General features: G+C 39.8%; 1 protein-coding gene across 9 annotated transcripts; it reads left to right on the top strand.

The window, feature by feature from the left end:
• Positions 1-9: 9 nt before the first annotated feature.
• Positions 10-27,073, top strand: CFAP210 (cilia and flagella associated protein 210). 9 transcript variants are annotated; one of them, XM_021076274.2, is made up of 11 exons: positions 10-161; positions 518-615; positions 5,482-5,708; positions 9,438-9,497; positions 10,212-10,385; positions 10,483-10,676; positions 16,722-16,878; positions 19,713-19,852; positions 22,745-22,937; positions 23,633-23,797; positions 26,616-27,073. In XM_021076274.2, exons 5-11 carry the CDS (start codon positions 10,215-10,217, stop codon positions 26,958-26,960), a joined length of 1,365 nt encoding a protein of 454 aa, XP_020931933.2. In that variant the 5' UTR covers positions 10-161; positions 518-615; positions 5,482-5,708; positions 9,438-9,497; positions 10,212-10,214; the 3' UTR covers positions 26,961-27,073. The 9 variants fall into 9 exon arrangements, with proteins under 9 accessions (XP_020931933.2, XP_020931932.2, XP_084855550.1 ...); XM_021076273.2 differs by having other exon boundaries at positions 9,438-9,558; XM_084999424.1 differs by lacking the exon at positions 518-615.
• The last annotated feature ends 211 nt before the right edge of the window (positions 27,074-27,284 follow it).

Below are 27,284 nucleotides of genomic sequence, written 5' to 3'. Positions count from 1 at the left end.
GGCGTTGCTAAGCAACTGGGCGGTTGAGATAAACACTCCGCAGCCTGGAGTCCGCTGAGTTTTCGCGAAGGAATCGCCTTTCCAACCTGAGAGCGCCATGGGCACCTCAGAGGTGGTGGTACGGTTCGGAAGGCGCTGTGGACGGGCGAAGGAAATCACGGGTGAGCTAAACTGGCCCATCTTGGCACGGGCATTGTTTCTTGTCCCCAGCATGGGGTGAGAGGTGCCAAGGGAGGGCTTTCCTTACCTTCTGAAATGCTCCACCAAGTAGAAAGCAGCGCCATGGGCATCCTTGGGCTCTGTGTAAATTGAAACAGTTTAGCCCTTGAGTGAATGGGTGGGTGGGAAAAGCTTACCGAAAAAAGGGTAGGGAAAAGAAGTCAGAGAATCCCAATTGACGATCTGGTCACATCCTCAAGCTGCGCAGTTGCAGCTCCAAGAACTGGTGTTTGCTGAATTCTCTCGCGCTTAAGCTTTTATTCATTGAGTGAATTGGAGTATATTTTGGAAATATTAGTGACCTCATTAGAGTCTTGGGTCTGCTGTGAAACTACTGAGTGCTCTTAGGAAAGCGTCTGAAGGAAATGTCTCAATTTCTTCAACTCTAAAGTGAAGGTAAGGTATCACCTTAATGCGAATACTTTTATAGAATGTAAAAATAATGCTACTTAACTTATTCTGTCACATGATCTTTTATAAAATTTTGATTTTGTCATAGAAGTAGCCCAGTGGAACATTTAAAGAGCTCTTTATTAATTCCAGTGATTTTAGCTTTTTAAGTCTGTAAATTCCCGGTTAGTGTTGTCATGGTGAAAATTAGAACCTGAGGAACTTGGACTATCTTGTCATTGCCTGAGCTTCTGTAGCAATAGAGTCCCTCCTGCCAAATGCAGAGTGAGAACCAGCCATTCTCCTACCAGTAGACACTAGTGGGTATTTATGCAGTAAAGGACTTAAGAAGTAACAGGAGTTCCCACTGTGGCTTAGTAGGTTAAGAATCCTTCATACTCTCCCTGAGGATGTGGGTTCGATTGCTGGCTTCCCTCAGTGGATTAAGGATCTGGCTGAAAGCTGTGTGTGGATCTCAGATTAGCCTCAGATCTGGTGTTGCTATGGCTGTGGCACGGGCCTGTAGCTGCAGCTCCGATTCAACCCCTAGCCTGGGAACTTTCACATGCCACAGGTGCAGTCAAAAAGAAAAGCAAAGAGGAGTTCCCGTCGTGGCACAGTGGTTAACGAATCCGACTAGGTTGCGGGTTCGGTCCCTGCCCTTGCTCAGTGGGTTAACGATCTGGCGTTGCCATGAGCTGTGGTGTAGGTTGCAGACGCGGCTGGGATCCCGCATTGCTGTGGCTCTGGCGTAGGCCGGTGGCTGCAGCTCCAATTCAACCCCTAGCTTGGGAACCTCCATATGCTGCGGGAGTGGCCCAAGAAAAATAGCAAAAAGACAAAAAAAAAAAAAAAGAAAAGCAAAAAAATCGTAGATGTAAATATTTGTGACTTTGGATTTGAAAACAATTTCTTAAATATGATACCAGAAGACACACACTTCCCAAAATGCATCAAAATTAAAAACTGTTTTATGTTGAAAGATGTTATTAAAAAGAGAATAGCTGGACTACAGAAAGGGGGAAAATATTTGCATATCATATATCTGGTATGGGTCTAGTGTCTAGATTATAAGGAACTCTTAGAACTCAATAATAAAAATGACAACCCATTCAAAAAATGGGCAAGTGACTTGAACCTACATTTCTCCAAAGAAAGTATTCAAATAGCCAATGAGGGAGTTCCCATCGTGGCGCAGTGGAAATGAATCCGACTAGGAACCATGAGGTTTGCGGGTTTGATCCCTGGCCTCACTCAGTGGGTTAAGGATCCTGCATTGCTGTGAGCTGTGGTGTAGGTTGCAGACGTGGCTCGGATCCCAAGTTGCTGCGGCTCTGGCGGAGGCCGGTGGCTACAGCTCCAATTAGACCCCTAGCCTGGGAACCTCCATATGCCATGGGTGTGGCCTTAAAAAGACAAAAAACAAAACAAATCAAATAGCCAATGAACACATGAAAATAGGCCCAGTATCATTAAGCATCATGGAAATGCAAAGCAAAACCACAGTGACATACCACTCCATACCCACTAGGATGGCTGGGAAAAAAAAAAAAAAGACAAATGTTGCCTAGGATATGGAAAAATTAGAACCCTCACATATTGCTGGTGAGAATGTAATATGGTGGAGCCACTTTAGAGAACATTTTGGTATTTTTTTTAAATGTTAAACTTGGAATTATAATCCTACTCCTAGGTATATGCCTTAGGTATTTGAAGACATATGTCCACACAAAAACTTAAACATAAATGTTCATGCCATTTTTCATAATAGCCAAAAGGTGGAAACAACTCAAATGTCAATAAAATGTACTACATCTATACAATAGAATATTATGAAGCTATGAAAAGGAATTAAGTACTGATACTTGCTACAACATGAATGAACCTAGAAAACATTATGTAAATAAAAGGAGCCAGGCATAAAAGGCCACATATTATATGATTCTGCATATATGAAATGTCTGGAATAGGCAAATCCATAGTGACAGAAAGTAGCTTAATGGATGTCGGGGACTGTGGGGAGGGGAGAATGGAGGAATGACTGTTAATGGGTACACAGTGCCTTTTTGGGGTGATAAAAATGTTCTGAAATTAGGTAGTGGTGATAGTTGCACAGCCTTATGAATAGATTAAAAAAATCATTGAATATTACCTTTTACAATGATGAGTTTTATGATATGTGAATTATATTTCAATTAAAAAAAGATTTTGTAAATTGTGGAAAAGTATCAATGACGAAAGGCACATGGATGATTTTAGACACTCTCATGTCACTTGCCACTGCTTTTCCCCCTCCTCTCTACTGCTTGAGAGTTTGCTTCTTTATATTCTCTTTATTTCTCTATCCATCTGTCTTTCTTGTTACTTCTTTTGACTGTGGCCTGCTTAACTTCTCCAACGGTTGCTGCTAGCATTGTGTGAAAGCCACTATGAGGTAGGAATTGTGGAAATACAGTTGCCCTCTGAGAACTAAACTCTGTGTCAACCCAGTGGATTAAAGTACAAATATGTGAAATCACTCATTGCTCTGATGACAATCAGGCCTCTCCTGATCCTCGAAGATGTGAGAGGACTTGGCCCAACTTCTGTGGCATGAGATGGTAAAAAGCCTTTCCCCAACTTTCCATGGGTTCCCCTATTTTTTGTGGTTGCTCATCTCTGCTGCTTTTGTGGTTGTTCTCTTGGTTCTCTTTTTGCATCAGAGTCCATGAAAAGATCTTGAATCAAATATCACATGAATGCAATTACTCTCCAGAAGGCTGGGGTGTCATGGGGGAGGGGTCACATTGTGCACTATATAGCTTTGTTTCCATTTTATTTTACACCTTAAAGAATTAGAATGACCCTTTAGTCAGAGAAAGAAAAGCATTTTAATATGCCTAACAATATGTTATTCAAAAGGCAAATGGTTTGGAGTTCCCGTCGTGGCTCAGTGGTTAACAAATCCGACTAGGAACCATGAGGTTGCGGGTTCCATCCCTGGCCTTCCTCAGCGGGTTAAGGGTTTGGCATTGCCATGAGCTGTGGTGTAGGTCAAAGATTCGGCTCGGATCTGGTATTGCTGTGGCTCTGGCTCAGGCCGGTGGTTACAGCTTCGATTGGCCCCTAGCCCCGGAACCTCCATATGCCACAGGAGGCAAAAAGACAAAAAAAAAAAAAAGGCAAGTGGTTTAACTTGGTGGCCTTTAGTTAGCCTCTAACTGCAAGTAAACAAACCTAGTTGAGCCACTTTAGGCAAAGCAAAGGAAATTTGTTGCATGGCTATCTGGATGTACTGATCAGGATTCTTTGGTTACAAGTGACTAATCTACTTCCTTATAGTTAAAACAAAAGGGAATATTTTGGTTCAAATGCTTGTGAATTTAGTTTTAACTTGATTCCTGATTCCTGACACTATTCTACTTCTCAGCTTTGCTTGTCTTTCTTCTGCCCATGAAACTTGCTATATTGTAGGCAAGGTGGTACCTGTGATTGGATGCTCATGTTTAAGGTTAGCAACCAACTTCTCATTCCCATCAACTTTAATTCCAACCCCAAGAAGACTCTAATTGATCCTAACGGCTTTCCTCTCAGTATCTTTATCCTTTCCTGGAGCCATGTGATTTCTTATTTCACTATTCTCTCTTTTTCTGTTTCATTCTTAAAAGTAGTAAAAATGGGAGTTCCTGTCGTGGCTCAGTGGTTAACGAATCCGACTAGGAACCATGAGGTTGCGGGTTCGATCCCTGGCCTTGCTCAGTGGGTTAACCATCCGGCGTTGCCGTGAGCTATGGTGTAGGTCGCAGATGCGGCTCAGATCCCTCATTGCTGTGGCTGTGGCGTAGGCCGGTAGCTACAGCTCCGATTGGACCCCTAGCCTGGGAACCTCCATATGTCGAGGGAGCAGCCCAAGAAATGGCAAAAAGACAAAGAAAAAAGAAAAAAAAAGAAATAATTATTGTTGAGGGAGATGCAGATATTCTTAAAGAGGCCTACCCTGGGACTGGGAGTAGGACTGTAGTCAGTTCTCCTGTTTACATTTCTGCTACTCACTTAGGAAGGGGTTGAATAGAGTCAGTCATGATGAACATGAACTCAAAGGATGAACATTCCCAAAGTTTTCTATTTATAAACTGCTACTTGATTAACTTGAAAAAAATGCTTTTAAGGAGTTCCCATCGTGGCTCAGCAGAAATGAATCTGACTGGGATCCATGTGGGTGCAGGTTCAATCCCTGGCCTCTATCAGTGGGTTAAGGATATGGCATTGCCATGAGCTGTAGGTCACAGATGCAGCTCAGATTTGGCGTTGCTGTGGCTGTGGCGTAGGCTGGCGGCTACAGCTCCGATTAGATCCCTAGCCTGGGACCCTCCATATGCTGCAGGTGCAGCCCTAAAAAGACAAAAAAAAAAAAAAAAAAAAAAAAAAGCTTTTAGAACAGCCTGTTGGGGTAGATATTATTGATCTCAACTTTAATGATGTTGATACTGAGGCTCCAAGACATTGAATGACTTGCCCAGGTTTACACAGAATTGACCAAGCAAAGACTCAAATCTGTCTTCTGATTTCAAGGTCTTATGTACTTTCCATTTAATCTCAGCTGTTCTTGGAGTTCCCTGGTGGTACAGTGGGTTAAGGACCCAGCATTGTCTATGTTGTGGCTCCAGGTCGCTGCTGTGGTGTGGATATGATCCCTGACCCAGGAAGTTCCCCATGCTGTGGGTGCAGCCAAAAAAACCAAAAAACAAAAACCCCAGCTCTTCTTAAGATAACAAGAATAAAATTATTATGTGAAACAACTTCCAGATATCATGCCAGTATAGAAATGTCTGAGAAAAAAATACCACTTAAACTCTTCTTGAAAGTCTTTCTCATTTTTACAAAATTTATTAGAAATAAAGAACTATGAAGAAGATCAAGTTCTCTATCCACCTCTTCTACCCGACAAAGTAGATCTCCGGCAGGTCACCATAATTCCACACAATGAGTGGGAGAGGATTCGAGATAGCCTTGACAGTTTGACAAGAGAGGCAGCACACCTTCGTGCAAAAAGAAAGGCAAAGAAAGAAATGCATTTCCGATCCCAAGAAGTGGTAAAGCATTGGACTAATACATACGCAGTAAGTATTAACCACCCAGGAGTATATATGCGTTGAAGTCTTATTTCTTTGTACTCTTTTTTTTTTTTTTTTTCGCTTTTTAGGGCCAAACTTGCAGCATATGGAAGTTCCCAGACTAGGGGTCAAATCAGAGCTGAAGCTGCCAGTCTACACCACAGCCACAGCAACACGGGATCCAAGCCCGTCTGCGACCTACACCACAGCTCACAGCAATGCTGGATCCCTAACCTGCTGAGCAAGGCCAGGGATGGAACCTGAGTCCTCGTGGATATTAATCAGGTTCGTTACCATTGAGTTATGCTGGGAACTGCCTTAGTACACTTTAAAAAATTTTTTACATGTAAAATATTATTAAATTGCATTGAAACATTTTTAACAGCTTTATTTAGATGTAAGTGACATACAATAAGCTAGACATACTTATGGGAGTTTTCATCGTGGCTCAGCAGTTAACAAACCTGACTAGTATCCATGAGGATGTGGGTTTGATCCCTGGCCTGGCTCAGAGGGTTAAGGATCCAGTGTTGCTGTGAGCTGTGATGTGGGTCACGGACGTGGCTCAGATCTGGTGATACTGTGGCTGTGGTGTAGGCCAGCAGTTATAGCTCCAATTCAACGCCTGGCCTGGGAACCTCCATATGTCACTGGTGTGGTCCTCAAAAGACAAAAAATAAATAAATAAATAAACTATACATATTTAAAGTGTACAGTTTAAGATTTGACATATTTATATACTTGTGAGACCATTATTATAATTTAGACAAATTTTCTCATGCTCCATTTTTCTCCCTTTCATTCTTCCCCACCCCGCCTCCCATTCCAGGCAACTACTGATCTGCTTTCTATTATAAATTTCACTCAACACAATTACTTTGAAATTCTTTCATGTTTTTTAATCAATTATTCATTCATTTTTATTGCTGAGTGTCATCCCATTGTATGGATATACCACAATTTGTTTATCTGCTTAGTTGTTAATGGCTTGACATCAACCAGATACTGACATTTGAGTTGTTTCCAGTTTTTGGCTATTATAAATAAAGCTGCTTATGAACATTCGTGTATAAGTCTGTTTATAGACATATGCTTTCTTTTTTAAAGTAGTTGTAATTTTACATTCCTACCAGCAGTGTGTGAGTTCTGATTTTCTCCAAATATTTGCTGAATTGCTATGGTCAATCTTTTTAATTATAGATATTCTTATGAGTGTGAAAAAGTAGTATTTTATTATAATTTAAATTTCTCTGATTACAGTGATGTTGAACATCGTTTCATGAACTGATTTTCTATCCAATCTTCTTTAGTGAAAAATCTATTCAAATCTTTTGCTGGTTTTGTTTTCTTATTATTTAGTTTAGAGAAATTTTTTTTTTTTTTTTTGCTTTTGTCCTTTTAGGGCTGCTCCTGCGGCATATAGAGGTTCCCAGGCCAGGGGTCCAATTGGAGCTACAGCTGCCGGCCTATGCCAGAGCCACAGCTACACCAGATCCGAGCCATGTCTGCGACCTACTGCACAGCTCTTGGCAACACCAGATCCTTAACCCATTGAGCAAGGCCAGGGATCAAACCCAAAACCTCGTGGTTCCTAGTTGGATTTGTGTCCGATGTGTTGCGACAGGAACTCCCAAGAGAATTTTTTTTTTTGGCCACACCTGAGGCAAATGAAAGTTCCAGGCCAGGGATCAAACCTATGCCACAGCAGCCGCCTGAGCCTCAGCAGTGACAGTGCTAGATCTTTAACCCACTGCACTACCAGGCAACTCCTAAGAATTTTAAAAATATATTCTGAATACAAGTCCTTTGTTAGATACTTGATTTGAAAGTATTTTTTGGATCAGCCTTTTATTCCATTACAGTATGTTTCCAAGAGCACAGTTTTTAACTTTAGTGAACTTAGGTTTATCCATTTTTCTTGTATAGATCATCCTTTTCTTGAGTTACCTAAGAAATTTTTGCCTAACCCAAGATCACAAACATTTTCTTCTATGTTTAAGTTTGAAATTTTAGGTTTTATATGCAGGTCTGTGGTCTATTTTTTGGAAGTAAGGTATGAATTGAAGGGGTTTTTTTTTTGCATATGAATATCCAGTTGTTTCAGCACAACTCATTGAAAAGACTGTTCTTTCCCCCAGTGAACTACCTTTGCACCTTTGTTGAAAATCCAGTTGTCCATATATGTGCAGGGGGAATTTCTGGGCTGTCTATTCTGTTCCATTGATCTATTCATCTACCTTCATTCCAGTCACACACTGTTTTGAGAATTATAGATTTAATAATAAGTTTTGAAATAAGGTATTTTTAGTCTTCCAACTTTATCCTTTTTCAGAGTTGTTCTGGCTACTCTATTTGCACTTCTCCATGCATTTTAGAATCAGCTTGTCAATGTATACCAAAACGCTAGCTGCAATTTTGGTAGAGGTTGTGTTGAATTTCTAGATCAATTTGGAGAGGATTTGCATTTTGACAGTATTGAGTCTTTTGACCCATGAACACAAGGTCTTTCTACATAGTTCTTATTTAATTTCTGTCAGCAATATTTTTAGGTTGCAGTATATTTAAGTTTTTAGGGTGTAGGTCTTTTCTTTTTATTCAGTCATGCTGGCAGCATGCAGAAGTTCCAGGGCTAGAGATTGAACCCACGCCATAGCCATGACCCGGGCCACTGCAGTGACAATACCAAATCTTTAACCCACTACTCCACAGGAGAGCTCCTAGGGCATAGGTCTTATTCATCTCTTGTCGTATTTATCCCTAAGTAATTAATATTTTTGATGCTATTATAAATAATAGTTTTTAAATTTTCTATTTGGTATTCTTTGTTAGCTATATAAATACAGTTAATTTTTTTTTCTCTGTTGATCTTGTCTTTTTTTTTTTTTTTTTTTTGTCTTTTCTAGGGCCACACCCATGGCATATGGAGGTTCCCAGGCTAGGGGTCTAATCGGAGCTGTAGCCACTGGCCTACACCCCAGCCACAGTAACGTGGGATCTGAGCCACATCTGCGACCTACACCACAGCTCACAGCAATGCTGTATCCTTAACTCACTGATCGAGGCCAGGGATCGAACCTGCATCCTCATGGATGCTAGTCAGATTCATTAACCACTGAGCCACAACGGGAATTCCTCTGTGTTGATCTTGTATCCTTTAACACTACTAACCTCACTTATTGGTTCTAGTAGCTTTTTTATAGATTCCATCAGATTTCCTGCATAGACAGTCATGATGTCAGAAAGTTAAGAACGGTTTTACAATTTTGCTTTCTTCTTTCAATGTGGATTCCTTTTAGTTCTTTTCTTTTTTTCTTTTTGTCTTATTGTACAGGAATGGATGTTAGACTTTTAAAGTGTTTTCCTTTTGTTTATATCTATTGAGATAATCATGATGTTTAATTTTTTCACTTTGTTATATGATGAATTAGATTGATTGATTTTCAAATATTGAACCAAGTATGCATTCCTGGGGTAGACCTCTGCTCATCATGATGTATTATTTTTTTGATAGATTCAGTTTGTTAAAATATTGTTGATTTTTGCATCTGTGTTCATCAAGGATATTGGACTATAGTTTTCTTGAAATGTCTTTGTCTGGTTTAGGTATCAGGGTAATGCTCTTTATTGTTATGATGGAGGGTCGCACAGAAAGACAGGACTTGAAACTTGAGGAACCAAGGCAGCTTCTTTTCATCTGCCTCTAATTTGTCTGTCTTCCTGCCTGTCTTTTTCTAGAACTACATATGTCTTTGCTGTGCCCTTTTTTGTGCCTCTGCAAGATTCTCTACCTAAGAGGTACAGTAACCAGCAGTTTAGTTCCATGTACATGAGTGGGAAACTACCTCAAAATGGGGAGGTGTGTTCTGATTCTTTTTATTATCTCACATGGGGAAGATGCTGGGAAAATATGATTCCATCTCCCACTACACTTTCCTATATCTTTTTTGGGGGGAGGATGGGAGCATGTCCATGGAATGCAAAAGTTCCTAGGCTAGCAATCAAACCCTAACCACAGCAGTGACAACACCGAATCCTTAAGCACTAAGCCACCACAGATATTCTTAAGACATAGAAAGTATGACCCATAAAGGAGAAAAGACTTCATCTGACATTGTCTACCTCCTAGAGGTATAGAAGAACATGTAAAATATGCCATCGTTTTTTTTTTAAAGGAACAAAAGTAGTATTTCTATTTCTTAAATATAGAAAGGAAATTTGGAAGTAAATGCAGGAAGCTAATAGTGGCTTAGAGATTGCAAACGGAAGTTAGGATTAGAGGGAGAGTTCCATTGTATACCTTTGTAATATTTTGAACCATGTAAATGTGTAATCTACCTAAAAAATTCAATTAAAAATTAGCTCATGAGGGTAACCTCGTACTTATTAATGATATATGCAAATATGATAAAAGACTTATAGGGAAGGATCAAATTATCATATTATAAAAGTTAACTTTTGCACACTTAGATTGAAAAATAAAAACAGACTACTGCTTTCATCATTCTGCAGGGGATGAGAAAACAGAAACTCGAAGCCAAAAAGAAACGTGATGAAGAAATAGAGGCAGAAAGACAAATTCTTGATGTGGAAGAAGCAATATACAAACAAGGAGAAAGGAAAAAGGCCATCGAATATGCAAAACAATATCAATTTTACCAGACAGAAAGAGTGAAAAACTTTCATGTACTACCTGAGTTTTCTTGTATTTATATATATATTTATATTTAACATATAGATATGTAACTTTATTTTCTTAAACTATTGCAATTTTTTTTTGTAGTCAGGACTTCTTCTTAGTAGAGTTATGAAGGAACGTGATGCACAGATTGAATTCCAAAAAAGTAAAATAAAATCAGATAAAAAATGGGAGGAACAGTTGAAACTAAACATTGAAAAAGGTTTTAAAGAAGAACAAGAAAAAGCAGAAAAGCAACGCAGAGATAGACTGGCTCTTGCCAAAGATCATTTAAAACAGTATGTATACATAAGTCATCCTTTTTATTTCTTCTTTTTCTCATAATGGATATAGCTCTTTTTTTCTGATAATGAAAGTAATATATGCTAGGAGTTCCTATCGTGGCTCAGTGGTTAACGAATCTAACTAGGAACCATGAGGTTGTGGGTTCGATCCCTGGCCTTGCTCAGTGGGTTAAGGATCTGGCGTTGCTGTGAGCTGTGGTGTAGGTCTCAGACACAGCTCAGATCCTGTGTTGCTGTGGCTCTGGCGGAGGCCGGTGGAAATGGCAAAAAGACAAAAAAAAAAAAAAAAAAAAAGAAATATATGCTAATATACCTAGTAAGTGGAAAAAATACAAAGAAAGAGGTTAAAAATTACTATTACCCAGAGATAATATACTGGTTACTATTATTATAATAATGAAGCATAACAACCAACCACACCATGTACTGGCCTTCAACAATTAAACATTTATTTCCCATGCATCCATGGATTGTTTGGGTTTGGCTGGGCAGCTTTTCTTCAAACTGCAGGACTGACTGAGTTTGCTTGTTACTATGAAGAGGTCTCTGATCTTGCTCCATGTGGATGGACCTCATTCTGAGGTTCAAGATGAAGGGACTGCAAGCACCTGGAGGAAACATTTCTTAGGGTATTGACAGATGCAGGAGAAGGAGCCCCTTTCATGTGATCTTTGGCCATAGGGTAGGTGTTCAGGTAGGCTTAGGATTTGTTCTAGTTGTTTCTTTGGCTTATCTTCCATATAGTCTCGGAGATACTTATCAAGCTCTGAGGTCAACATAAATTCTTTTTTTTTTTTTTTTTTTTTGTCTTTTTAGGGCCACACCTGTGGCATATGGAGGTTCGCAGGCTAGGGGTTGAATTTGAGCTGCCATTGCCAGCCACAGCCACAGCCATAGCAACACCAGATCTGAGCCTTGTATGCAACCTACACCACAGCTCATGGCAATACTGGATCCTTAACCCGCTGAGCAAGGCCGGGGATCAAACCTGTGTCCATGGGTGCTAGTCAGATTGGTTTTCTCTGAGCCACGACGGGAACTCCAGCATAAATTCTTTTACTCACTCTTCACAGTTCTTGTGGATAGTGTTACTTATCCTCATTGCATTCTCAATTTCCCTTTTTTCCCCTGAAATCTCTTGAAAATTCAAGTATGTGGGTAAGAGCTTGCTTTAATTTCTAGTAGTGGCATAGAATTTTCCCCATCCTATTGACTGCATTGTGGGGAATTAGGAAGGGAAGGATGTTTGACATGGGAGCTTGGGTTGGTTGCCAGTTTGGTTCCAGAAATCCTACATCTTAAATTTATTAAGAAACATTCAATTCTGTAATTGAAGACAGCAAAGGAAAATGCAAGTCTACTATTAGAAAAATTAAGTATATGAATTTACAAAGTTATCACCATATTTAATTTTGTTGAATGTTGATGCATGTGTCAGTTATCTACAACTCAGAATGCATGTTAGTTTAGAATACTGTTAAGAATGGTGATGGGTCCATACAAAGCCTCTTAAAGCCAGGAGTAGAATTGGAATAGTACCACTCGTATTAACCTGAGTGGAAACAGAGGACTATATGGTAGAAGAGAGAGGAGAAAGAGAAGGGTTTTTTCCCCTTTCTTGAATAATAAGAGTTTATTCAGGGACAAAATTTCAAGGTAGGCTGTTTATCCCTTTAATCATCTATTCATTGTTACAAACATGGACTGAACAATCTCTATTTTCCAGCCGCTCTTCTAGTCACTGAGAACACAAAGATGAATACAATATAGTCTTTTTCCTTAAGAAGTTCACAATCTGGGGAGGAGGCTATAGATATAGAGCAAGTAATTAGAATATAGTGGTAAATATTTTGGCAAATATATGTCCTTATCAAATGGACATCTGATCCAGTCTAGAGAAGGCTTTTCAGAAGAGATCAATGCTCTTGTACTTCATTCTGAAGAAGAAATAAGCTGTGCAAAGAATAGAAGATATAGAAACACTTTAAGCAGAAGAAATAATGTGTGAGGCCCAGAAGTGAGGTAGAATTTGGTGGATTTTGGTAACTACAAATAGGATGGCTATAACATAGAGGACTAAGAAGCAATGTTAAAGATGAGATTAGAGAGACAGGCGAGGGCCAGATCATCATGTGCCTTGTTGGCCATGTGTCTTAAGGGCTCCCAGAATTTGGAATAACTCTCCTCTTTGAGCAGAGACCAAATATTAATTCTTTTAATCACTAAGAAATGGAAATTGCAGGATACTTAGAGGCAAGACTGTTTTCCAGGCTCTACTAGTTGTACAACTAAGTGCTACCCAGGTGTCAGATGGGTAGCACCCTTTTAAAATATGTTCACACATTATTTGATATTCCTCCCTTCAGAAGGTAGAGCCTAATTCCGTCCCCTCTTGAGTGTGTGTTATTCATAGTAGCTCATTTCCAAAGAATAGAATGAACTGGAGTAATGGTGTGTGACATCCTGAGATTATATACAGGGTTTACAAGGCACTGTGTCTTCCTCCTTGCCGTCTCTCTTGGATTGCCCATTCGTGGGGAAGCTAGTCTCCTGAGTGAGTACTACTTTCTCTCACATTATCTAGGTGTGTGGAGTGTCATCTGAACCAGGTTTTGGGTAGGCATCCCTTGCACTTTTTTTTTTTTTTTTGCCTTTTAGGGCCACACCCCTGGCACATGGAAGTTCCCAGGCCAGGGGTCCAGTTGGAGCTGCAGCTGCCGGCCTATACCACAGCCACAGCAACACTAGATCCAAGCCTCGTCTGCAACTTACACCACAGCTCATGTCAACTCTGGATCCTTAACCCACTGAAAAAGGGGAGGGATTGAACCCGCATCCTCATGGATACTACGGGATCGTTACCGCTGAGCCACGATGGAAACGCCCCTTCCACTTTTATAGGAGGACTGTGCAACATCTATGTTAAGATCAAGTGAGATCTGGGCTAGATAAATACAGATTGGGAGTCTTCAGAATGTGAATCAGGGAGAGTTCCCGTCGTGGCTCAGTGGTTAACAAATCCGACTAGGAACCATGAGGTTGCGGGTTCGATCCCTGGCCTTGCTCAGTGGGTTAAGAATCCAGCATTGCCGTGAGCTGTGGTGTGGGTCACAACCTGGCTCAGATCTGGTGTTGCTGTGGCTCTGGTGTAGGCCGGCGGCTACAGCTCTGATTAGACCCCTATCCTGGGAACCTCCATATGCCACGGAAGCAGCCATAGAAAAGGCAAAAAGTCCAAAAAACAAACAAACAAACAAACAAACAAAGAATGTGAATCAGGGATAGCAAGGAGGTCTTATGACAAATTCTACTATAATTGCTTGGGAGAGGCTGCCCCGTGTATTGGGTTAAGAAGGACCAAGATTTTTGCATTGACTGTTGTTTTGCATTGATTATTGATGTCTGCTGTGAATAAGGGTGTTGGAAGTAAAGATAGGAATGTGGTGGATTTCTTCCCTGAACTAGAGGAACTCAGATTTCCTTCGGCATGTTGACTTTGTACTAAACCAAATTTATGGCAGATAGTTGTGTAGTCTTCCCATACTAAGGTAAAAGTCTTTATTGACAGTCTTTATTTAATAGTTATGTTATTTACGTATGTTGCTGTTAATATTACCTCTTCACCGACACTAGAGACATTTTTTCTTATTCTTAGCCACTCTCAGAATAGGGAAATTTCTTTGCCAAAACAGTGAATTATCCAGTTCATGCATAGATATAATGTTTGCTAAGGAATGTTAAAATTGCAAATGTTGGAGTTACCGTTGTGGCACAGCGGAAACGAATCCAACTAGGAACCATGAGGTTGCAGGTTTGATCCTTGGCCTCCATCAGTGGGTTAAGGATCTGGCATTGCCGTGAGCTATGGTTTGGTTCGAAGATGCAGCTCGGATCCCGCATTGCTGTGGCTCTGGCGTAGGCCGGCAGCTGCAGTTCTGATTAGACCCCTAGCCTGGGAACCTCCATATCCCACGGGTGTGGCCCTAAAAAGCAAATAAAATAAAATAAAATAAATAAAATAAAATTACAGATGTTTTGTATCTTGTTTTCCCTTAAAGTAGCAATTTTTAAATTTCATAATTTTCTCAAAATTAGATACATCTCTCTTAATGTCCTTTAAATCTCAATTATTGACTTGTAAATTTGCTCCTAAGAGACTGGTATAGTATTAAATAGTTCTAACAAACTAAACAAACAAAAAATTGAAAACCAGCTGTTTTTAGGGCAATCATAAAGCTGATTTAGCAGTGGCCAACAGTGACTTTTTTTTTTCTTAGCTCCTCCTAAAGAGAGTGACTGTGACCCTTAAGTGGCTGCTTACTCTCCTGTTCTGAATTGGCTTAATAATACCAAAGTGAACCTACTGGCTCACTTAACTGTATAGTCCTCCATGGCACAGGGGAAGGGAATTTCCCCCCCCTCTGAAGCCAAGAAAAAAAGTTTTGACTGGGGGCATATGAAAGAAAGATTAATTCCTCAGTCTTCCTATTAAGTGGGTTGTTGATCTACCTCATACCCACCTGTTCAGGAAGAAAAAAATACAATTAGAAATAGCAGATAGAGGGGAGTTCCCTTCGTGGCACAGTGGTTAACGAATCTGACTAGGATCCATGAGGTTGTGGGTTCCATCCCTGGCCTTGCTCAGTGGGTTGACGATCCGGCGTTGCCATGAGCTGTGGTGTAGGTTGCAGACATGGCTCGGATCCCAAGTTGCTGTAGCTCTGGTGTAGGCCAGCGGCTACAGCTCCGATTAGACCCCTAGCCTGGGAACCTGCATATGCTGCGGGAGCGGCCTAAGAAATGGCAATAAAAGACAAAAGAAAGAAACAGCAGATAGAAAGTGGCTGGGGAAGCAGCCTCCAGCACTTGATGGCTGACCTGGAAGGGTGGGCACATAGATGCAAGTACCTGGGCCTGAGTCTGACTTGCAGTATGCAGAAGATTGATTGCCAAATGAGGGCACTCAGAGCCTGCAATAAACTGCTGATGGTGGAAGCTCCAGGTTGTGAAGGTGGCTGGGCTGAGGAGGTGGGTTCTAGAGATAGAGCTGGAGTTAAATGCAGAGCTGAGCTCTGCAGTGAGGAGGCTGCTCAGGGAACTCTGAAGAACTCACACACAGCCCGTGAGAGAACCAGCATTGGATGGCTCACCACTCAGAAGGCACCAATCATTAGCCAGCAGCGGCTAGAGAAAGAATAAGAGCTGAAGTGGCCAGTTGGGTAATGAAGTTGTTGCCCTTCTTCCATCAAACCCTATCTCCTGAGGGGCCAGATCCATAGCCTAGGTAACATTGTCCAGTGCTGAAGTTGAAGAGCACTTGGGACTTTTCTGTAAAATAATGTCACCATCCAGCATACTGTCATTCAGTTAACTGATTCTTTCTAAAGGAAAGGAATATTTGAATCTATTGTAGGACTAAATTTTGGTGAGGAATAAAACACATTTTGAAAAAATGAAAATATGGGCAATCCTGGGCTAACCAGGATTGGATTTGGTTGTTGGTTTTTGGTTTTCTGGGGGTTTTTTGGCCCACTCAAGCAGCTGGGATCTCAGTTCCTGACAGGGATTGAACCTGGGCCACAGCAGTGAAAGCACAGAGTCTTAACCACTAGACCATCAGGGAACTCACTGGATTGGTTTTAATAACTGCTATTTGTTTATCTGTTCTTGTTCCAAAAGAAATCCACAAGTTCATCTTTACAGCTTCCAATCATCCTGGGCAAGAATCTAATTTCTTTAAAATATATCCTATTGGAGTTCCCATTGTGGCACAACAGAAAAGAATCTGACTAGGAACCATGAGGTTGTGGGTTCGGTCCCTGGCCTCGCTTAGTGTGTTCCAGCGTTGCCATGAGCTGTGGTGTATGTCACAGACACAGCTCAGATCTGGCATGGCTGTAGCTGTTGTGTAGGTTGGCAGCTGTAGCTCCGATTCGACCCCTAGCCTGGGACCCTCCGTATGCCATGGGTGCGGCCCTAAAAAGAAAAAAAAATTCCTATTTTCCTGCTTTGCTCTCAGTTATGTTTTTTTTTCTTTAGAATAAAGGAACACGAAGAGGAAGAAGTAAGGAGGAGAAAACAGGAAGAAAAGGATGCTGAGGAAATAAAGCAACAGAATTTATTATATGAAATAGAAATGAAAAAAAAACTAGGAATGAAAAAAGAAAAGATCAATGAAAGCAGGAGACTCTTTTTTGTAAGTTGAAAATACTTCAAAAATGCATCTCTTCAAAAAATGTACAAAGTACTGTTGTGGCTGAGTGGGTTAAGAACCTGACATACTGTTGGCGAGGATGTGGGTTTGATCCCTGGTCTGTCTCAGTGGGTTAAGGATCAGGCGTAGGTTGCAGATGCAGCTCAGGTCCAGCTGTGGCTGTGGTGGAGGCCAGCAGCTCCACCTCTGATTCAACCCATAGCCCAGGAACTTCCACATGCTGAAGGTGCAGCCTTTAAAAAAATGTACAAAATCCAGTGCCTATTTAATACATGTTGTATGAATAATAGTGGAGTAGAAAACAAGTTTGCATAAAATATTATTCTTGGTTCATGGATGTAATATTTTTATCTCTCCTAGTCCCTTTGGTATAGGACAGACCTTGTTTTGAATGCTAACTCTGCTGCTTACTAGTTATGTGACCTTTAGCTGAGGATTTCAATTTTTAAAAATGATAATTAACTTTGCGTTAATTAACCCTGTTTTCCTATTGTAAAAAATCAGGGTGTTCCCTGGTGAATCAGAGGGTTGAGGATCCAGCTTTGTCACTTCTGTGACTTGGGTTGCTGTTGTGGCATAAGTTCTATCCCTGGCCTGGGAATTTTGACAAGCTGTGGATGTAGCCAAAAAAAAAATCTGTATAGAACATTACAATAAACTTAGAAAAATCATAAAGTTTTTAAGAAATAATTCAAAATGATCATTTTAAAATATTGGAAAAAAATAAAATATTTGATATTTCATTACCTTTCATGTCAGCTAATATATCTCCTAGCCAGATGACAGGCTTTTAAAAGTAATAGCAAAAATAGAAGAGTACTTGAGTGCTAGGCACATAGTAGACCTTGAGTTATATATATATTGGAATATTACATATTACATCTAATAACTTTCACCTTGAAATGATTCCTACCTATAGTAACAGAAAGCACAGATATATCCATATACCCAGGCTGTTGCGTTGAAAGGCACCCTTTTTTTTTTTTTTTGTCTTTTTTTAGGGCCACACCTGTGGCATATGGAGGTTCCCAGGCTGGGGCATGAATCCGAGCCGTAGCTGCCGGCCTGCGCCACAGCCACAGCAATGAGGGATCCATATCTGCAGCCTACACCACAGCTAACAGCAACGCTGGATCCTTAACCCACGGAACAAGGCCAGGGATCGAACCTGCATCCTTATGGATACTAGTTGGGTTCGTTAACCACTGAGCCATGACGGGAACTCCCTACTTTTTTTTTTTTTTTTGGACTGCGTCCACGGCATATGGAAGTTCCCAGGCCAGGGATGGACCCCACACCATGGCAGCAGTCTGAGCTGCTGCAGTGACAACACCAGATCCTTAACCCAATCAATGCAGGACAAGGGAACTCCCAAAGGCACCTATTATTATCGTGGCTAACTCAGGTTCTGTCATGAAATGTAAACTGATGTGAACAGATTTTTATTTTTTGTTTTAAAACATCACCTATTTAAAAATTTTTTATTAGAGTACACATCTGTAGGAGCTCCTGTTGTGACTCAGCGGAAACGAATCTGCCTAGAATCCATGAGGATGCAGCTTCGATCCCTGGCCTCGCTCAGTGCCTTAAGGATCTGGTGTTGCCAGGAGCTGTGATGTAGGTTGCAGATGTGGTACAGATCCCGAGTTGCTGTGGCTGTAGTCCTGCAGCCGTAGCTCTGAATTGACTCCTAGCCTGGGAATTTCCATATGCTACAAGGGTGTAGCCCTAAAAAAAAAAAAAAAAAGAATATACATCTGTATATTTTTCAGTATATGTAGGAAAAGAAAGCCAGGACGAGAACTAGTTTCACAGTGATTGAGTCTGGTGGATAATAGAATGAGGAATAGAATGATAGCAGATGCCATAGGAAAGACACTTTACGCTGCGGATTTTTAAAATATTTTAAATTTGTGAACTATGTGATGATATTCACTATTCAAACATTAAATTACACATATTTGATATTTTTCTCTGGTTATAGAATTATTTTTAAATTATTATTATTTTTAATAGTTATTTCCCCAAATAGAATTATTTTAAATGACAAATTTGTAAAGAAATGAGATATTTGAGGAGTTCCCATCATGGCGCAGTGGTTAACGAATCCGACTAGGAACCATGAGGCTGCGGTTCGATCCCTGGCCTTGCTCAGTGGGTTAAGGATCTGGCATTGCCGTGAGCTGTGGTGTAGGTTGCAGACGCGGCTCAGATCCTGCGTTGCTGTGGCTGTGGCTGTGGTGCAGGCCGGTGGCTACAGCTCCAATTGGACCCCTAGACTGGGAACCTCCATATGCCGTGTGAGTGGCCCTAGAAAAGGCAAAAAGACCCCCCAAAAAAATTTTTTTTAATTGTTAAGATGTAAAAGTCACCTATATATAATCTCATACCCTAGAGATAGCTACTTTTAACATTTGATACATTTCTTCCAGTTATATATTCATTATAAATTTGTACTTAACACATATTTACAAAATTAAAATACACCCTAGTAATGTTTTATATTCTTTTTCTCCTCTCTTACTGATTGTTGTGTGTATCTTACCATGTCCTTAAGAGTATAATTTATTTAATCATTTCTCTGTTATTGAGTATTTAAGGTTATTTCCAACTTTTCACAGTTATAAGTAACTTTGAGATGAATGAAGTGCATGGTGCATAGAACTTAATACACAGCTTTGATTATCTCTTTGGGATAAATTTCCAAGAAATAACTCTCTCAGAAGCTATGACCATTTGACAGGTTCTTGTTAGGTATCTGTAGTTGAAAGATACTTTTCTTTGTGATAGGATAATACACAATTTTCTCCCCCAAGGAACATCTGAATGATAAAAATGTCATCAAAGCTATAGAACGGCAGCAGCAAGAGGAGGAAGATGAAAAGATTAGAAAATTTATCAAAGCTAAAAAGCGTCTTACACAAATGGGGAAAGAAAAAGAAGCTGAAACACACAGGTAAGCTTTTAAAATAGTTTTTTTGATTAATAAAGTAGTATCTGAAGTTATTTTATTATAAATCAGAAATTGTAGCATAAGAGTAGCCTTTAGGGAAAAAAAAAGGAGTTCCTGTTTTGGCACAGCATAAATTAATCCAACTAGGAACCAAGAGGTTGTGGGTTCGATCCCTGGCCTCACTCAGTGGGTAAGGATCCAGCGTTGCTGTGAGCTGTGGTGTAGGCCAGCACCTATACCTCTGATTGGACCCCTAGCCTGGGAACCTACGTATGCCATGACTTCGGCCCTAAAAAAAAAAAAAAAAAAAAAAAAAAAAAAAAAAAAGAGTGGTCTTGAGGAATAAAGGTCTCATTTTATATATGACTAGGGTGTTTAGTGACATGATGATTTTAGCTTGGGGCATGTGAGTTGGGATTCCCTTGGAATTTTGACAACATCTGTGTGGTAGATGGTTGGAAATATTGGATATCTCTGCTTTAGGAGAGAGGTATGCACTGGAGATGGTTTTGTGAGCCATGGATATACAAGTGAGAGTTGGCACTGTGCATACAGGTGAGCTTAGGATGAAAGATAAGAAATGAAGGTGGCACAGTCCCTAGGGAAATCCATAATTAAAGGCCAAATGGAAAATGAAGATAATACGAAGACCGAAAAATACTTTCCAGAGAATGGAGGAAAACTGAGAAGACAGAATGAAGAGAGCAGTCATCACTGTTAAAGCACTTAGAGGGATTACTGAGATTTTAAAAGTGAAGGGTCTATCAGATTTTGAGGTCATTGCTTACCTTAATGGACAGTTTGGGATGAGATGAGAGATTTACAATACATTGTGCTTCTGTCTTGATCATGCTTTTCACTTGTGCAAAACTCTTTGATGGCTTTACATCACACTTAGAGTCTTGACTATGGCCCATAAGGGTCTACATGCATCCTAATTCCCAGCTGACCCCAGCCTCCTCTCCCAAACCTTATCTCTTACTGTTCTCTTTCTTTTCCTCTTCCATCACTCACATTGGACTTCTTCTATACCCTCTCTTGGGGAGTGCTCACCTCTCTTAATTCTTTCAGGTCATTACTCAGATACTGCCTTCTCATTCAGGCCTTCCCCCACTACCTTATTTATCTTTTTAGGGCCATACCTGCAGCATATGGAGGTTCCCAGGCTAGGGGTCAAATTGGAGCTGTAGTTGCCAGCCTAGACTCAGTAAATCAGTAAATTTGTCATATCTAAATTTAAAAATATTTTTTGCCCAATTTCCTAAATGAAAACACCCCGATTCCTTTAATAAATATGTAGTTATTGTTGATCATATGCCAGGCACCATGGTTTGCTCTGAACTAGAGAGAGGACTTATCCTGTCTCTGACCTTGGGAATCTCGTAGTGTAAAAGGAGAGGTATCTTCATATACACAGACGAAGTCAAAGCACTATGTATGCATTGTAGACAGGTTATAGTAAGGATGAATTTATTTAGGATTTTTTTTTTTTTTTTTTTGGCCATACTCATAGCATACGGAAGTTCCTGGGCCAGGGATTGAATCTGAGCCGCAGCTGTGGTCTGCGTCACAACTGTGGTCCCTCTGGATCTTTAACCCACTGTGCCAGGTTGGGGATTGAACCTGCACCTCAACAGCTACCTGAGCCGCTGCAGAGACAATACCAGATCCTTAAACTACTGCACCACAGTGGGAACACCTATTCAAGATTTTGATAAATTTTACTGTGTTTTTAGGGGCCATGTTCCCAGGCCAGGGATTGAAGCTGAGTCACAACAGTGACACATGCCATAGCAGTGACAACACCAGATCCTACTAGGCCACCAGGGAACTCTAACTTTTACTGTTTTTGAGGTTATATTTAAGGAAAAGTCTTTGATTTATTTTGCAGTCTATGCCTTCAGTATTAGAACAAGTAGGATAATCTAACAAAATATTTTAAAATATTTTTCATTGTAGAGAATTTTACACTTTATTTCCTGTATGCACACACATACACAACATCATACTATAAACATGATTCCCTAATAGACTTTATTCTAAAATAAATAAATAATAAATTATTTTTAGAATAATAGACTTTATTCTAAAAATAAAGTATGCAGGAGTTCCCGTTGTGGCTCAGTGGTTAACGAATCTGACTAGGAACCATGAGGTTTTGGGTTCGATCCCTGGCCTTGCTCAGTGGGTTAAGGATCCAGCGTTGCTGTGGCTCAGGTGTAGGCCGGCAGCTGTAGCTCCGATTAGCCCCCTAGCCTGGGAATGTCCATATGCCACGGGTGCGGCCCTAGAAAAGACAAAAAGACAAAGATAAATAAATAAAAATGAAGTATGCAATAAAGTATTAAAATTTTTCTGCTTAAAACAATATAATCTTTAGTCTTACAAAAGACTGTAAAAGGGAGTTCCCGTGGTGGTGCAGCAGAAATGAATCAGACTAGTATCCATGTAGGCTGGCAGCTGCAGCTCCGATTCGACCTGACCTGGGAGCTTCCAATATGTTGCCAGTGTGGCTCTAAAAAGCCAAAAAAAGGAGTTCCAGTCGTGGTGCAGTGGTTAACGAATCCGACTAGGAACCATGAGGTTGCGGGTTCGATTCCTGGCCTCTTGCTCATTGGGTTAAGGATCCAGCGTTGCCGTGAGCTGTGCCATAGGTCGCAGACGCAGCTAAGATCCCGCGTTGCTGTGGCTCTGGTGTAGGCCGGTGGCTACAGCTCCAATTAGACCCCTAGCCTGGGAACCTCCATGTGCCATGGGAACAGCTCAACAAAAAGGCAAAAAGATTTAAAAAAAAGAAGCCCCCCCAAAAGACTGTAAATATCTGACTCTCTAAATAAGTGTGTTGGCTCATAGCAAATCCATTCATGAAAACAAGTGATGGTTATTTTGTTACAGGCTAATGGAGGAACGGAGAGAAAGAATAAATAATTTCCTGAGTAAACTAATGAAAGAGAAATTTGACAATGAAGATTTGATTATTGCTAGAGATATTGCAGAAGCTGAGGCTGAATGGGAAAAAAGAGAAAGAGAAAAACATGAAAAAAACAAAGCAGAATTAAAAGCAATTGCAGAACATAGAGCTGTTGTGGTAAGCAATGCAGTGATGAGAAAAATACACAGATCTGAGCCCTTTACACTGTAGTTTCTCCTAATTTACTCCCTCTGTTTCCCTGACAAAAAATTAGCAGAGATTTTAAAGACAGTATATAAATTATCTTCCTATATTCTTGAAATCAGGCCATGTTTATTAACAGAAGAGGAAATGACAATTACAAATGAGATGTTTATGGATGCAAAGTAATAATCTTTTCAGTTTCAGAACCATCTGAAATGCAAAGTTATTCATTTAATATACCTTTCATTTGAATGTTTAAGACAAATCAAGTAAAAATTACCCATTGTGTTTCTGTATATCTTAATCCTTCAGAATTTCTCTCCTACATGACTGTCATAAGATTAAAATTGGATCGTTTATAAACATGGTAGCAATTTTTTACCTACAAATATTTCTGTTCTTGGAGACAATCTTGCTTTTCTGTTCCTGTATTTTTAAAAACTATTATCATTCTACTTATGTTTTCATTGTGTTTCTTGATATTAAGGAAATAGAGCAAAATCAAAGTAAACTGACCACATGGGAATCAGCCCATGTGTGTACAGTTTTCTGCCTTTGCGTTGCTCTTGGCTGACTTGCTGCTTGGAGCTTTCTAACTTCATACCTTATTGGAGTTTGCTGGTTGCTAAAAGTGGTTTTAATGTTTTCCTCTGGCTTTTATTGTCTAGATGAACAATAAAGAGAAAGAAGAAAGACGAAGAAAAATAGAGGCTAAAGAACAATTGCTAGCCATCCTAAAAGCAGACCAGATTTTCTGGGAGCATGAAAAGGAGAAAAAACGGAAAGCTGACAAAGAACGTAGAGAAGTTCAAGATGCCCATATTCAGCAAATGGTAATTATTCCTAAATGTTTATACTTATTTTAGCAATAAATACGTAATATAGAGTTCATGATAGTTTTCTCTTTCCAAAAGCCATTTTCTTTATCAAATAACATCAGATCGTCATTATTGTTTTGACACAATAAAATACATTAAAAATGTGAAATTAGTTTTTGTTGTTGTCAATATTTAAGTTTCCATACTAGGAACTTTTGTGTCTTTTGCACAAATATTTATCCTTCTTTAGTTTCTATTGTGTTTTAGTAAATATTAGAGAAAATACAGGAGTTCTGGTGTGGTGCAGTGGGTTAGGATCCGACTGCAGTGGCTCAGGCTGCTGTGGAGGTACAGGTTCGATCCCTGGCCTGGCACAGTGGGTTAAGGATCCAGTGTTGCTGCAGCTGTGGCACAGCTTGCAGCTGAGGCTTGGAGTCAGTCCCTTGCCCAGGAACTTCCATATAATGAGGGTACGACCATTTTTAAAAAAGGAAAAGAAAATACAAATGCATATAGCAGGCCATGGTGCTTATCTTTTTTCACCTCTTTATTACCCAGAGAATATGTTGACTGGGATCTCACAAGTTTCATATTTGAAGTGAGCGGGGGTACCAGAGATTTTAGAAAATGTATGGAGGACTTAGCATCCAATCATTTGTGTCTAAAATTTTTTTTTTCTAAAATAAGTGTTCCATTTTCCATTCCTATCAGCAGTTGTATGCAAAGACAAGTTGCTCTACGTCCTTGCTAATACTTGTTAATTGCAATCCTTTAATTTTGAACTATTCTAGTGTAGTGTTCTCTCATGGTGTTATTTTGCATTTCTCTAATGACTAAAGATACTGAACATCTTTTCATGTACTTTTTAACCATTCATGTACCTTATATTGTATAGTGTTTATTGAACTCTTTTGTCAAATATTTAGTTGGGTTGTTTTCTTATTGTGTTTTCACTTATTTTTTTACTGTGGTGATAAACACATAACATAAAATTTACCATTCGAACTATTTTTAATTATATAGTCCAAGGGCATTAAGCATATTTACATTGATGTGCAACTGTCACCACTGTCCATCTCCTTAGCTTTGTCATCATCCTGCACTGAAACTCTACCCATTAAATAGTAACTCTCCATTCTCTCTTCCTCCCTCTTCCTGGTAACCAATGTTCTACTTTCTGTCTCAGTGAATTTTCTTATTTCAGGTACCTCATACTAGTGGAATCATACAGTATTTGTCCTTTTTTGTCTGTCTTATTTCTTTTTTTTCTTTTTTTTTTTTTTTTTTTTTTGTCTTTTTGCTATTTCTTTGGGCCGCTCCCGCGGCATATGGAGGTTCCCAGGCTAGGGGTCGAATCAGAGCTGTAGCCACAGGCCTATGCCAGAGCCACAGCAACGCAAGATCCAAGCCGCGTCTGCAACCTACACCACAGCTCACGGCAACGCCGGATCCTTAACCCACTGAGCAAGGGCAGGGATCGAACCTGCAACCTCATGGTTCCTAGTCGGATTTGTTAACCACTGTGCCACGACGGGAACTCCAATGCTGAAGTTTTAGTTACTGATTTTGAAAAATATTTTCATGAATATTAAATATAAGTAAACAAAAATCTTAATTTTTTATAAACTCAGCATTTCCTAAAATGCTTCTAAGACACAATGACAAGCTCTCAACCAAAACTTCGTAATTTTTTAAAAAAGCCATTAAAGTCGGAGTTCCTGTCATGATGCAGTGGTTAACGAATCTGACTAGGAACCATGAGGTTGCGGGTTTGATCCCTGGCCTTGCTCAGTGGGTTAAGGATCTGGCGTTGCCGTGAGCTGTGCCATAGGTCGCAGACGCAGCTCAGACCCCGCGTTGCTGTGACTCTGGTGTAGGCCGGTGGCTACAGCTCCAATTAGACCCCTAGCCTGGGAACCTCCATATGCCATGGGAACAGCTCAAGAAAAGGCAAAAGACAAAAAAAAAAAAAAAAAAAAAAAAGCCATTAATGTCACCTAGTATATAGTTAAAAGAACAATGTTTCTATAAATTATAAAGTTAAAAAAATTATGGGAGTTCCCATCATGGCTCAGCAGAAATGAATCCACCTAGTATCTGTGAGGACAGGTTCGATCCCTGGCCTTGCTCAGTGGGTTAAGGATCCGGCTTGCTGTGAGCCATGGTGTAGGTCACAGATGTGGTTCGTATCCCACATTGCTGTGGCTGTGTGCTAGCAGCTACAGCTCCAATTCAACCCCTACTTAGCCTGGGAACCTCCATTTGCCATATATATATGAAATAGTAGTAAACTGGCTTTTGTTTGGAGTTTTATTCAACTTAACTCCTGATTACCCTACATTAATAAATGACGCTTGTTCCAACTTCAGATTTTTAGGAAACAGAATGTAATTGGTTTAACTTTATTCAGATGTTCGTTGCCAATTTAATCTTATGTGGCTGGGTCACGTGGTATACCTAGCTGATTTGGGATAGTGAGTTTGGGTGCATTCCTCCAGAATAGTGGATGGGTGGGGACAGTGACTGGTATGTGTTCCACACTTGTCAAAATACTTATCTTATACATGATAGAAACAGGATTCTAAACTTGGTTATTTATCTAAATTTCATGCTATATCCTTTGAAAGTATATCATCACATAAGGCTATTGAGGTACACTTCTTTGACATGATATGCATGGGAGAATTTCTGAAATAAATTTCAGTATATTGTTAAATCAAGCCTTGTCAAATATCAGTGAGTATATACATTCTACCTACATCAAATACTATGTAATATTTAGAAAACAGATTTTTTACCAATATGAAATATTTTTTCTTTCTTTCCCAAATAGGCCAAAAATAAGTTTAAAGTAAAGCAAGCAAAACAAGCAGAATTAGAGGACTGCAGACTTACTGAAGCTCTCATTGCTGAAAAGGAGAAGGAATTTCAGGATTATGCCAGAGAAGTAATTGAACTCGAGTCTAAATCAACAAATAAATATATGCATCCTCTTGTAAAAGCTGTACAGGAAGGACCCGGAGGTGGTCATGGACCAGTTTTTGTGGACAGAGGTGGATTAAGACCCAGCTATCAGGTCAATGATATCACTGGAGTGCAGCTCCCTTTTTATAACTCTCAGGGATCAAAATATAATAATTTTCAAAAGTCAAAGGGAAGGCTAGGTTTTACATGGTAGAAAAAGTTTATTTTTAAGATTAAGAAGACTAAGTTGTAGCTAATATTCAGCTACAAATTCAAGTGATTATGCTTATAATTTTGTTAATAAAGCTGCTTTTCATCTAAGTACCATTATGTCTGATCGAATTGATCCTTTGCCACGCAAGACTAAATCAGATTACATTTTTTATTCTGATAGAAGATATACACAAAATGTATAGTTTTAATAATCTAAGAATATTCAGTGTTGGAGTTCCCGTCGTGGCTCAGTGGTTACCTAATCCGACAGGAACCATGAGATTGCAGGTTCGATCCCTGGCCTTGCTCAGTGCGTTAAGGATCT

The sequence above is a fragment of the Sus scrofa genome, chromosome 15 (genome assembly GCF_054392235.1).
Source record: "Sus scrofa isolate SSC_HxYL_T2T_F1_AM1 chromosome 15, Sscrofa_HxYL_maternal_Yorkshire_Landrace_v2.0, whole genome shotgun sequence".
Taxonomy (NCBI): Eukaryota; Metazoa; Chordata; class Mammalia; order Artiodactyla; family Suidae; genus Sus; species Sus scrofa.
Note: the sequence above shows the minus strand (reverse complement) of the source record. Positions and strands in the feature narration are given on the sequence as shown.